This window comes from Tinamus guttatus, unplaced genomic scaffold (assembly GCF_059628265.1).
Source record: "Tinamus guttatus ecotype Peru unplaced genomic scaffold, ASM5962826v1 Tinamus_guttatus_pri_ptg000156l, whole genome shotgun sequence".
Classification (NCBI taxonomy): Eukaryota; Metazoa; Chordata; class Aves; order Tinamiformes; family Tinamidae; genus Tinamus; species Tinamus guttatus.
Window position 1 is genome coordinate 697,120 of NW_028288690.1, and position 14,104 is coordinate 711,223.

Consider the following 14,104-nt stretch of genomic DNA (forward strand, 5'->3'; position numbering starts at 1 on the left):
TAGAGTCAGGGGTAACTTGGCTGAAGTGTAAGACTGGATAACATGAGCGTAGTATCAGACTCTCAGTAAAGGACTGTCTATTTTATGTCATGGTTATTATATTACTCATAAGATAGCAACAATAACAAGAATAATAAGCATGCTCTACTATGTATTCTAAAAATCCACAAGAAAAAAAAATCATTTAACAGTCTGTATAAGTGTTCTGACTTGACCAATAGTCGGTAGCACAAATACAGATTTTTATCAAACAGTGTTTCCATCTAACAACAAAGTAGAGAAGAATCTGGACCACTAGACAGAGTCTGGGTAGTAAATTCTCGGTTTCCCTTTGATGCCAGTTGGCCACAGTTTAGTTAGTTTATCTTTAAAAAAAAAGCATTTAGGACAAGAATGCCAAAGAAGAAAATAGAATTAAATCAGATCTGTCATCTGCTATTGGGCACTGCATCTGCAAATCTGCTCTTTTAAATGCAAAGCATTCAAATAGCAATACTTAAACAGACTCGCAGAGCAAACACAATATAGCACAAGGAACGCTTCATGTTAAAAGCAGATTGGAAAATTATTTTAATCAGGATATTCATGATACCTACTTTCAAGTTTAATGCAGCTAAGTTGATATTTATGTCGTTTCAGCAGGCATGATCGCTTGTAGTTGCAATAACACCAGATTTTTGTGAAACATCATGTTTGTTTTCACAAATTCCCATGATGTGTTTTAGAAGCAGTCTTGCTACCTGTGTGCTGTAGAATTGAAGTGTCTCACACTGGGACTCCAGGCAATTTACAGAGCATTTGGAAATCATCAGTAAATGTACGTTGCCCTCTAATTTCCAAGAGGAAAAAAGAGGACATATTTTGGGAAACACAGATGAGGGTAACCTAGAGAAAGAAAATGAAAAAGACAACTTATATAGGCTGATAATCTGGATCTTAACTTAGGGTTTCTTTACCCATATAGCTAAGCTTTCATGAGTCAAAGTGAATCAACTCTATCAGCACTGGAGAGATTGGCGTGAACCAAGGCGAGCAAGAATCGAAGCCCTGTCCCCCATCTCCTTCAATGGTATGACAGAAGCTGCTCTTTTGGTAGCATCTGTGTTAGTATCCACATTTTTTTAAGATATTTTCAGTTGATCCCAGTGCAACAAAGGAGCAATGTTTAAATCATGGGATGAGGAGATGCATCTCGGCTCTAGTAAGATGGCAGCTGTCTGTGAGTTTGTTTGGTCTTCCTGGAGGGAGGAAGGTTGTTAAGGAGATCTGTGAAAGGGTCAGAAAACTGTTCTAAAGACAAAAATTAACATTATTTTAGGGATTACTCAGAAAAGAGATTGTTTCGTGCCATATTTGTTTCGAGACCAAAGAGCAGGTGCCCTTGTGCCCTTGAGACTTTGTGTTGGGTTGTGTTGGCCAGGATCTTCTGGTGTCAGTACTTCTGCAGTTCAGGATGTTGTGTCTGAATTCTGAGGTGCCCTTTAAAAAAATTACAGAAACTTCTCATCTGTAAGTATGAGATTAAAAAGTCCCTGAAAAATCCTAAAGATCTAATGCTGGAATACAAATGCTAAAATGCAAATTTAAGGTTTGTGATCTTAAATGCGTTTTTTAATTATTACAGAATGTCTTTTTAATATGTTTTATTTTGACATCTCTTTCAGCCTGCAGTCTAAGACATTCTTTCGTAAAGCCCACTTCTTTAGCTTTTCAGCACATTGCTAAGCAGTCATAAAATCAGTTTGTCTGTCTCCTGAATGAGCGAGAACGATTCCTTGCCACCGGAATAGCCTCTGGGGATTTGGTTCTATATTCACCTGTAATTTTGAGCGACTGTGACTTGCTCTAAATCCTATCAGACATCGGCCGAGCCTCTGACTGCTTCTGTAATTCAGAAGCTCTTTTAACCTTTCCACCTCTGCACTGGGGCCTACCCCAAACTCCGGCTTGATTAAACATGGGAGGAACTTGGTGTAAAAGGAATACTGAAGTCACTGCGGCCATGTACCTCCAAAAGAGAAATTAATAGGAGGGCTGGGATAGCAAATATAACAGTGGTTAGCAAATGTTGCCCTGAGACTTTCTACTCCCTGTGCGGGTAATGTGAAAATGCTGGAACAACCAGAGAAATAACTAAAAGCATCCCAATAAAAGGTGACATTCTCCTCCGGAGTGCGTAATGACATTGCCGTGCTCCTTCTCATATACTGCAGCAGAAGCCTGGAGTGTACTGAGCAGGAAGGGACTGTGGAAAAGAAGAGGAGCCAGGGCAATAGCGGGTAGAAAACAGGGAGGATCTGCCATTTTTGCTCTGGTTGGCAGCATTTGTGGAGGAGCACCGGTATTTGGGGAGGGAAGTGCTGGTGTTTCTCCCTGCCTCTAGTCTGCAGGGCTCCAGCAGCAGCACTGGCAGCTCCGCACAGCCCTGTCCAGAACCTGTGGCTTTTTTCTCTTTTCAGTTCTGTTTGGTTCTAGCTTGACAAAAAATGAGGAGTCAGATAGCTCAAATTGATTAAACATATAAATAATAACAGCAAACCACAAGTAGCTCCACAGGTTATTTTTGAAAGTGGTGGATTTCAGCAAAGTGCTTTCCATCTGGTTTGTGTTAGTAATTATGTGGCAGCAGGACAGCAACCTGCTGGTGGTTTGGTTTAGGGAAGGGAAAGCAAGGGAGATACGCTGTAGCCTTGAAAGCTTTTTAAAGTATAATAATATTAGTAAAAATATATAATGTATATAAATGTGTATTTTCCTAGAAAAAATGTGTATTTTAATGCATTGAGGGAAAAAGCAGTTGAATATTATTTTTAAATTAAATTACAGACGCTTTTTATAGATAAATTGTACAGAACAAAGTAACTCTAGATGTATTAGACGTGTGTGTTGTCATTGATGTTCTAAAGCATATTTTGGAATGTTAAATTAATTCAAAGTGGGAATCGTAAGGGAGAAGAAGAAGGAGGAAGATGTTTCTGGCATTATGTTCCGCATTTTATTTGGGGAAAGACAAAATTCCCGTAGCATCCACCACAGGGGATATCTTTGGCTAAACATCGATGAGAGAATTCCTTTGGAAGGTCAGGGAAGCTCTACTGAGAACGCTGTTTTGCAGAGGCTCTGTGAGAGCCTCCTGGAAAAGGGCTCCAAGGCGCGACAGCTTTTGCCCTACTGCGGGAGCAGGGGCGCAGAGAGGCCTTCCCTTGAGCACAAGGCCTGGTGCTGGTGGCCCCAGGACTGCCAGGGAGTAGAAGGGACGGTGGTTCCCTGCAGGATTCTCCTGCTCCCTTCAGAATTAAAGTTTTGCTTGGCTCATCACACGTTTGCCATTTGTTTGATTGTTCCGTTTTGAAGGGCACTGTTTTTATGTCCTCCTTCAGCTTCTGTTGTTGCCCTGAGGGCTCTTCACCAGATACATTTTGCTGATAAATCAGGGCTGTTTGGAAAGCAAAAATTATTAATTGGATCAGCTTTCCCAGTGCATAGACTAAATTGTTCATGTAATCAGATTTATCTCCCTGTGCTGAATCTGGCTTGTTTAGCTGTTTCCATTTGTGCGGACTGTATTTAGGAACTGTAGACCTTCTCACAGGCCCAAAATGGCAGCAGCGATTTGCTATACATGCTCTCTCCCCTGCCCCCAAGCGCGCTGGTCTGCAGTGTACTGTGTTTGTGAAACCAGGGAGTGAGACCTAGAGCTCAGTCCCCTTCCCATTTGACTGGGTTTGAAAATCAAAATGACTCTAAGGAAGCCAGCCTAGGTTCTTAAGAAACAGTGAGAAACAGACCTCTGTTTAAAAAGTATGTTTTGTTTGGCAGGCTTTTCCTTCAATAGACTCTTCTGCTGAATCTACAGCTTCAAAGCAGCTACTCCTCAGGTGGCACTGTAGTGGGGACAGAGGTAGCAGAGGGTCTCTTTGGTATCTCTTGGCATGGCACAGTATCCTGGGCTGGTGTCGGGGCAGTGTCTGTCTCCGGGCACTTGAGGAGGGGTGGGAAAAGCAGAGACACCCTCTAGGGGAAAGCTCAGAAGAAGGTAAGAGGCCATGGTACCACATCCATGGGCAGTCAGCCACTCTGCGCAACTGGATACTTGTCGTTTCCTGGTTATATTAATCTATAAAATGTTTTTTTTTTTTTTAAAAATAGATTATATTCTATTAAATGCTAGTGCATTTTAGCTAGAAAAGATAGGACTCTCTTTACAAAGTTGTGTTTCTTGCAGGTCAGAGGGAAAGTGATAGAATTGTCTGATGTGAAGAGAAAGAGCAGACTATAGGAAATGCTCGTTTTTCACGGATTGCCTTCTCCTGGATGCTTCTGTTCACTTCTGCTCTATTCTAGGATGCTGAGAATCACTTTGTGAATAATGCCTCTCATATTATATGACCACTTTCCAGAGGCTTTTCATTTTCTCTAAACCGCTGCAGTCCAGACAGAAAGCGAGTAACAGCACCATTGATCGTTCTTTAAACTCTGCTCCCTTTCTAACAGGCAGACCTCGAAAGGTTCTTTGATTAATTGTAGCACAAAATCTGTCAGCTGAGCCAGAGGGAGGAGGAGACATTTGAGGGGGGCTTTGATGTCTTTTATTTTTTTATCATAAGTTCAGGTACATGGTTTTTAGAAGAGAAGTTCCTGTATGTGTACAATGAAGATCTTGATCGTAGTTAATTTCTAGTAGCTGTGGGTATCCTGAGAAATTGCAGAACAGAAGAGACGAGGCCTTTACTCCATATGTGAACTAGGCCTCAAGTATCAGAAGGTTGGTGTGAGAGGTGAGAGAGCTGTCTGCCCACGACGAGCAAAGACTTGAGTTAATGCATCGTGTTTTTGTGTTTGTGCTTTGGATACCAGCCAGTTCACTTTTTAGCTGTGTAAATTGTAGTATTCTCTTATTTCTTAAAATGTGTCACTGTAGCACTGTACGGATTTAATGTAGTCTTTGCAAAAATATTTCCTATTGCTTTTTGCTGCACTGTAAATTGCTCCAGCTTTTACCAAAGAGTGCTCAGGATCTCCTTGGCTGTTTACATGGATCATTCTTTGTGTAATTTTTGCTCTGTCTTTGCCTAGCACGTTAATTTTTAACCAAAGATAACAACAGTGAGCAAGGTTAGCTCATTTGTTTACCTGTACTCTGGCAGTGTCTTGAATTGTTAGATGGTAACAAAATATTATTTTAAATCTAATCTATTTTATGGATTTGTAGTATTTTGCAGCACAGTTTTGTAGATCTTTGCTCAAGATAGGAGGGTGGTTTCAGTGATTACTTTAGATATCTGGAACTATCCTAGAAAACAACCATAATCTTCTTGCTGATTCCTTGTTAGGATGTTGGTTTTTGCCATTAATGGTCAATTAATGGTCAACTGGAGAAAACACAAAATCCTTTTATTTTACCTGTAAAATGTAATGCAGAGTTAGGATTTTCCTTTCTTTCGGAAATACTTATTTCATTACTGGCATGCCAACTGTCGCGATTCTTTATATTGCAGATCATATTTTTGGTAAGCAAAGGCTCGTAACAGCATGTTTATCAGTGATGGTTGTGCTCGGTTTGAGCACATCATTGTGATGTGCTTATATGTGGGCAATCAAAGTAAGACTTCGGAGGCTTCATTATGAGCATTTAGAATTACAGATATGGCAGGAAGAGAGCAATTTCAATATGCTGTTGTTTGGTTAAGGCATAAATAAGCAGCATCAGTTGTGGCAGCCAGGACCAAAGATCGAGGTGTTTTGTGAACCGCCCTAAAAGGTTTTGGGGTGGGCAGAAAGAGCCAGGTAACGCAGCAGTGCAGCCGTGTCCTTCCTGCTGCAGGATGCTCCCCTTCCCCTCAGCCCTTCCTGCACGTAGATGGTGCTGCTGTCTTTACCTGTGCTTTGCCTCTCTCTTGAAGGCTGTTGTTGCTGCAGCACCGCTGTCTGGCTGATGCATGAAATACCCGCGCTGACTCTTGTGAGCCGAAGTGTAAAGATGTGATCAAGAGCTGTTTCATGTAAGCCAGGACTTGTACCTGGTAACATTCTTGTGGCTAGGAAAAAATAATGAAAAAAAAAAAAAAGATAATTACTTTTTTTTTGAGGAATGCATCAAGAAGCAGTAAGTAATAAAAGATGACAGTGATTCAAACTGAGCAGAGAAAAAAAAAAACAGATTTTATTTATTTAGTCTTTTCATGTTGAGAAAATGCTTGATAAATTGATAGATTCTGTGTGCTGTTTAGGAAGGACAGGCTGGGAAGGCGAGGTGGTGGAGTTGCTCTTTATGTGAGAGAGCAACTGGAATGCATGGAGCTCAACCTGGGAGTGGAGGATGAGCAAGTTGAGAGCTTGTGGGTAAGGATTAGAGGGCAGGCTAATGTGGGAGACACTGTGGTGGGTGTCTGCTGCAGGCCACCTGACCGGGACGAGGAAGCTGATGAGGCCTTCTATAGTCAGCTGGATGTTGCCTCACGGTCACAGGCCCTGGTTCTCATGGGGCACTTCAACTACCCCAACATCAACTGGAAGGACAACACAGCCAGGCACAAACAGTCCTGGAGGTTCCTGCAGTGCATTGATGATAACTTTTTGACACAGCTTGTGGAGGAGCCAACGAGGAGAGGTGGGTTACTGGATCTCGTGCTAACAAATAGAGAGGGACTTGTAGGAGATGTGAAGGTGGGGGTTAGCCTCAGCTGCAGTGACCATGAGTTGGTGGAGTCCAGGATCCAACGAGGAGGAGGCAGGGCTGTAGGTAGCCTTGCAACGATGGGCTTCAGGAGGGCCAACTTTAGCCTCTTCAGAGACCTCCTTGGAAGAATCCCATGGGCTAGAGCTCTAGAAGGAAGGGAGGCCCAAGAGAGCTGGCTAGTTTTCAAGCAGCACTTCCTCCATGCCCAGCAACAGTGCGTCCCTGTGTGTAAGAAGTCAGACAGAGGGGGCAGGAGACCTGCGTGGATGAGCAAGGAGCTTGTGGCAGTGCTCAAGCAGAAGAAGGTGGTATACAGAATGTGGAAAAAAGGACAGGCCCTCAGGGAGAAATACAGGAACGTAGTCAGGGAATGCAGAGATGTGACAAGGAAAGCTAAGGCACGTTTGGAATGCAATCTGGCAAGGGATGTTAAAAATAACAAGAAAAACTTCTTCAAATACATTTACAGCAAAAGGAAGACCAGGGAAGACGTGGGTCTGCTGGTGAACGGGGTGGGTACCCTGGTTACAAATAACACAGAAAAAGCAGAGTTGCTCAATGCCTGCTTTGCTTCGGTGCTTAACAAGGGCAGCCCTTTAGAGCCCCAGGCCCTAGGCACAAGAGAAGAAGCCTGGAGAGAGGAAGGCTTGCCCTGGGTAGAGGAAGATTGGGTCAGAGAGCACCTAAGGAAACTCAATACCCACAAATCCATGTGCCTTGATGGGATGCACCCGAGTTCTGCATGAGCTGGCAGATGTCATAGCTAAGCCACTCTCCATCGTCTTTGAAAGATCCTGGAGAACAGAGGAGGTGCCAGAGGACTGGAAGAAAGCCAATGTCACAGCAGTCTTCAAAAAAGGCAAGAAGGAGGACCCATGCAACTACAGGCCAGTCAGCCTCACCTCCGTCCCCAGAAAAGTGATGGAACGGCTCATGCTGGCCGTTGTCTCTGGGCAAATGGAGGATAAGAAGGTGCTCAGGAGAAGCCAGCATGGATTCACAAAGGGGAAATCTTGCTTGACTAACCTGATAGCCTTCTATGATGGAATGACCAGCTGGGTAGATGAGGGGAGAGCGATAGATGTCATCTATCTCAACTTCAACAAGGGTTTTGATACCGTCCCTCACAACATCCTCCTGGGCAAGCTCCAGAAGTGTGGGATAGATGAGTGCACATTGAGGTGGATTAGGAACTGGCTGGATGGCAGAGCTCGGAGGGTGGTGATCAGCAGTGCCGAGTCTAGTTGGAGGCCTGTAGCTAGCAGGGTCCCCCAGGGGTCAGTCCTTGGTCCAGTCCTGTTCAATTTATTAATCAATGACCTGGATGAAGTCACAGAGTGCTCCCTCAGCAAGTTTGCTGATGATACCAAACTGGGAGGAGTAGCCGATACCCCAGAGGGCTGCGCTGCCATCCAGAGGGACCTGGACAGACTGGACAAATGGGCGGTGAAAATCCTCATGCAATTCAACAAGGCCAAGTGCAAGGTTCTGCACCTGGGGAGGATTCTGGAGAGCAGCTCTGCGGAGAGGGACCTGGGCGTCATGATGGAGGCCAAGTTGACCATGAGGCAGCAGTGTGTCCTCATGGCCAAGAAGGCCAATGGGATCCTGGGGTGCATTAAGAAGAGCATCTCCAGCAGGTCCAGGGAGGTGATCCTGCCTCTCTACTCAGCCCTGGTGAGGCCGCATCTGGAGTATTGTGTCCAGTTCTGGGCCCCACAGTACAAGAGGGATGTGGAGCTGCTGGGGAGAGTCCAGTGCAGGGCCGCAAGGATGATCAGGGGCCTGGAACATCTGCTGTATGAGGAAAGAGAGCTGGGCCTGTTCAGCCTGGAGAAGAGAAGGCTGAGAGGAGACCTGATCAGTGTGTCTATAAGTGGGAGGCAGTGAGGAGGATGGTACTGGCCTCTTTTCAGTGGTGGCCATCGACAGAACTAGAGGAAACAGACAGAAACTGAAGCATCAAAAGTTCCACAGGAACTTAAGGAAAAATTTCTTGACAATGAGGGTGACAGAGCACTGGAACAGGCTGCCCAGAGAGGTTGTGGAGTCTCCTTCTCTGGAGATCTTCCAAACCCGCTTGGACGCAGTCCTGTGCCACGTGCTCTAGGTGACCCTGCGTGTGCAGGGGGGTTGGACTAGATGATCTCTAGAGGTCCCTTCCAACCTTAAGCATTCTATGATTGGGTGAAGGAAAAAAGAATCTGGCAACTTAAAGAGCATGATTTACCATGTTCAGCAGAAAAGGAAAGGGTTTCCAGGCCTATTCCTGCCTACTCGTGTTTTAGAGAAGTTTCATCTTAGGCACAGGCACCAATGCTGAAAATTTTAGTGCAGCTTTAGCAAAAGAACAGGGAGAAGGGTGTTTTTTTAGGGCAACAATCTGAGTGATTGTAGAGGAAAATAAAAAAAAAATGCATCAGTACAAGGAAGCTAAAAGAAGTTACGTTTATAGGATACTGTTATCATTGTTTGTATGGAGGAGCTTTGTGTTTGGGATTAGCACTGGGTCTTTAGGCTCTGGAATCTTCGTGTCAACTTGGCAGATCCTTGCCACAGCTGCCGGAGCAGGACGGCAGTTCTTCAGAGCCCTGCCCAGCAGCACCACAGCTAATCCTCTTGCCACCTGCAGAACAGCTGTGTTGGAAGAGGAGTGGAGAGAACGTGAGCGATTGGGTTTTCAGGCGTATCGGGAACTTGTGGTTGTTTCTTCTTCATCACGTCCTAATATTAGAGGTTTATCCGCAGCAGGAGAAATGGGTAGGGGCTGTCAGTGTAAAGTTGCATGGGTAACTTAAGGACTCCTCCCTGCATTTGCTTTTCTCACATCTCATGTGCTCCGTATTGAACCTTCAGTGTGCTGATTTGGCCCATTAAACCATCAGAAACTTGTTCTTTCTTACGCTGCAGTAGTTTTCTGCCAAATTAATAAGCTGAATGGCCCATAGAGTGTGTGAAGAATGCCTGAGTTGGCTCAAGGATCTCAACAGGAGTCGTGCCTGGGGGTGAATGCAAGTTGGGTCAGAGACCACCTTTCATAGCAGCAGCACATTGTTGGCTCAGGTCGCCTCATGAAAATCTTGCCCCTTGATTGTGGCTGGTTGTGTCATCAAAATAAATCTTGAAAATTAATGGGCAGTGAAGGTGAAGTGAACATGATTACTGTGTATGTGGACTTTAAATAATTGGTTTATAATCTAATTAGGAAACATTAGTCTTTCAGAGAGAGTACAGGGAGATTAATAATGTTAAGCAGAAGCAACAAATAAAAAATGTGATCCCTAAGTTCCAGTTCGTGGCTTTTCCTCACCCTACAGAGAATAGTGTCTGTTTTTACTGTTACTAGTAATCTTACTTAGTTTTACATCTCTGTGTCTTCATCCAGAAATAAATCCTCAAACACATGTGCTTAAAGCTAAATGTGGATAGCTGAAATTCTGAGATGAGGAAGTGAATGACGCTAATAGAGGATCACAGTAATCCTGACAACTTTATGTGAAGACCTGTTCTCTTCTACAGTGTTTTTCCCATCACCACTGGGCTGATTTGCTTAAAGTTCACAGTGCGCTCAGGTTGACTGAAGACCAAGTGTTTTCAGGACTCTGGTAGCGTGCTTTGGTTACTGCTATCTTAGGGTTTAGTCTGTTGTGAAAAGCAGTAAATTAAAAAGTTGCTAATGTGTCTCCTGCCTCTCATTCCTTGTGTTTCAGAAAATCTTCGGAAGAACTGGACATGGATAAAGTAACAGCAGCCATGGTATTAACCAGTTTATCCACCAGCCCTTTGGTTCGCAGCCCTCCTATCCGACCCAATGGTAAGCCTTCAGACTAATGCCTGGGAAAGGAGCGTGACTGGGTTGTAATAGAAAATTAAAACTAAGGAACAGAGGACATAAGATACAGAGGAAGAATCTATAGTCTTTATCTGTATGAGTGGTAGAAGTTCAGATGGAAAAGAGAGCAATCGTTGTGATTGGTTGGCCTAGATGACTAGGAGCATTGGTAGTGGTGGCACAAGTGGGAGGGGTTGTCTTCTGGCAGTGACTCTTGCCTGCTGTGGCAATACTGAGATCTGCTGTGCCCTAGTAGAGTGCTTTGCTGCAGTATTGGCAGAAGTGAGAACAAACCTCTTCAGGGACTACAGAGCTGCTCCAGGTTATGAAACAGTAGGTGCTCCTCTGTGGGCTGAAGTACAGGAATGAGGAATTAGCTCTGTAGAGGGTTCTCTTATCTCACCAAAATGCTCACTTTCCAGTTTATGTGCATTTGCATATCCATAGTGAATAGAATAGCCATTCTTGTCCCTTCGCCACTGAAATGTGATCAGAGAGCGCTCAAGACTGCGAAGAGAGAGCACGGTTCCTGCACAGGCGGCAGCCCTAGGCCGAGCGGCCACGCGCTGCAGCTCTGCAGCGACACCCGTCCCTCTGCACGGGTGCAGGCTCAGATCCTCAGCTGTGGTGGCTGTTCTTTGTATTGCTCTGATGGTCTGCCATCAAATTCATGAATACTGTAACAGCAGAGAACATATTATAGAAATTAATCTAAAATGAGTCAATGACATTGCTAAGAAAATGTAATTGGTTTGTGCAAGCTTGGCTGCAGTTAGAAGACATCTTAAAATTGTTTTATTTTAAGGAATAATTGAAACTCATATCTCTCAGGGCTGTTTACAGAACTGTGGCTTTTCTTTGTCATTTGCCACTGTTAAATAGATCATAAGTGCTTTGCTACAGTAGATAAGGGAAAGGAAGCAGACTTTGCAATTCTTAATGCAGTCGGGACAATCCATTGGCTGATGTGTAAATTAGAAAAGAATCTGCTATGAGTCATGCCCCAGCTTCAGAGATTTTTGAAAAATAGTGTAATTTTCATATTTCAGAAAATACTAATTTTGTCCACTTGGCAAAGTAGTTGAAAATCTAGCAATGAATGCTCCTGGTTCCTCTGTGTTTATGTTTTCTGCACACTTACCAAATATTTTAAGCCAGAAAAAATTGCAGGATATCACTTGTGCCTGACAGAAAAGGAAAATCTCTGATGAGGGATCTCCCCAGTGATATGTTCTGCCTCAGGACTGGAGGTTATCAAGCCCCTGGGAAGGTCAATGAAGGAGAGAAAACAAATCTGCACTCCAGCTACTCTCGCTTTGCCTCCCTGGTAATCCGTGTTGGGAACCCCCTGTGGGACAAGGCATTATCAATCACCTGGAAGTATTTATAGAGGAGAGTTGTCAGGACCCCCAGTTCACATTACATAGAGCTGCTGGTTGGGAAGATCTCCCAAACAAGTCCTTTTCAATTGCTAATAGGCATCTGATGTTTCTTTATGCAGTTGGAGAGCTTCATCACGCAGATTGTTTGCATATGTTCTGAATCTGAAAAGTAATTCACTTATTTGCAGTAGTCTCGGACAAAGCTTTGAAAAACATGCCCAACGACAGCTTCAGGAATGTCTTAGTTTTGCCTGAGTTAGATCTTGTTAAAGACTTCCTTAAAGAATGAAATCTCATTACTTAAAGCCCAGTTGGTTTTGCATGGTAATACAAGATACAAATTCAGTAATGTTGAATTTTTTGTAGAACTCTATCCTTTTCCAAAAAAAAAAAAAAAAGGGCAGTAGGAGCACTCGAAGTAAGGCAACAATTATTTAAAAGAAATATGAATTTGGCCTAGCAGTAAAAAAATAATGTTGAAGCCACTAATGGTAATGTGAAAGTCAGAATCTGGACTTTGCCAGGATTGTTGAGTTTAATCATCCATATAAACTGGTTCCGAGTTTGGCCATGGTTTCCCTGCAGCTCTGTAATATTTGGTCTGGTTCTCTATCATGCAACTCCAGCACTGTGAAAAGAGCCCAGAATAAGAGTAAGTTACATTTGTTTATATTTTAAGGTCCTTTACACTGCCAGATTTGTTAGCATTAATGAGAACCAGTGTTTATTTTCTTCTTGTTGTCAACTTTGTCCTGTCTTTTATATATTACTTTAAATTGATTTAAATCTCTTTCCCAGCAAGGTGAAGAGAAGCTGTAAACTTGGAGAATACAAAACACCACCATAAATGTGTCAAAAATAGTTTAGAGAGTGCTGTTTCCTTTGTTTTTCCGAACAAACAGGAATTTTAAACTGTGCGAAGTCCACAAGTTGATGCCAGATGCGCTTCCTAACTTTGGCATGAGACTCAAGTACAAATACTTAAAAAAACAAAAACCACCTCAATTACAGCTGCATGAAACTCTGAAGGGCTGTAGTCAGGAACCAAAACATTACATTTTCATAGATTAACTTATTAGCTATAAGAAACTTATGGGTCATTTTCCAGTTAGGAATTTTGATGGATGGTTTTGAACAGTACCAGGACTTTGCTGTTGACTATGCAAGCAGGTATTTTTGTACATATGCTTACGTGACAAAGCACTGAATTCTGTTTTGTGAGGAGGTAATGATTACAATGAAGAGCTTTGTCCAAAACCAACTGAATTGGACATAAGACGTTACTCATTTCATTGGTTGTGGGTCAAGCTTTTGGTAACAGATAGTGGAAATCACTTTCTTGCAGATGTTATTAAACAAACTTGTTTGCAAGGCACTGAGAAGGAATGAAGGAGTGACTTCTGTAGAACGCTTAAATGCAGGCACTGACTTGAAAAGGCTCTTGTCTCACACTTAAGTAACTATTCACTAACAAAATAAATATTGTTATTTCCTTGCCAACTGCAAGGTCAGGTATTGCACATACCATTTAAACACTTATGGTGACAATTAGAAAGACTTTGGGGGCCTGGAGGAACTTTCCCAAACCATCCCTGTGTGCATGCCCAAGCCGTGTCAGCACCCACATCCCTTTAGTCATTGGCAAGATTGGCATTCTGGTGCACACCACCTGAAGACCTCGGTACATGAAGTGTCAAACTACAAGGTATCAAAAGCTGAAGCTCTAGCTCTGATTCTGTAATCAGCACTCTTTCTCCCACTCGCCTTCTTGTATAATAACCTACTAGGTAGCAGATTTGCTTAAAAAATGTCAGGGTATCTGCTGCAGGGAGGAAGAGAGGCCTCCCGACGAGCAGCAGTGGGAGTGATTTGAGCTCTGGAGAGGCACTTATCTCTTCTGCTGCAAGAGAGGAGAGTTTCAAATACATACCCAGTTGGTGTGGTAGTATTTACTGTAAAGTGCTCCTACAAGTCTCTAATTTCTGCAGAAAAATATGAGACTATGATGAGTGGCTATGAATTTTGGAGTCAGATGCCTAGCAGTGTAGCCTTATGAAGAAAAAGTGATGTCAGTCCAAGCACATGTACTGCCTAAATTTGAAAGAGATTCAAGTTAGACAAAGACATGTGCACTAGGAGACTGAGAAGGTGTTTGGAGTGTGATTATGATTTTCTTTGGGGTTGTAGCACTTGGCTGATGATTAGGTTTTT

General features: G+C 43.3%; 1 protein-coding gene across 2 annotated transcripts in view; it reads left to right on the forward strand.

Moving 5' to 3' along the window:
* ZNF704 (zinc finger protein 704) overlaps positions 1 to 14,104 on the forward strand; it is a 74,494-nt gene that overhangs the window by 42,005 nt on the left and 18,385 nt on the right. For both annotated transcript variants that reach the window (XM_088522737.1, XM_088522738.1), the window contains exon 3: positions 10,390 to 10,493. In XM_088522737.1, the coding sequence (XP_088378863.1) occupies positions 10,390 to 10,493 (104 nt within the window). The remainder of the gene's footprint in view (positions 1 to 10,389; positions 10,494 to 14,104) is intronic.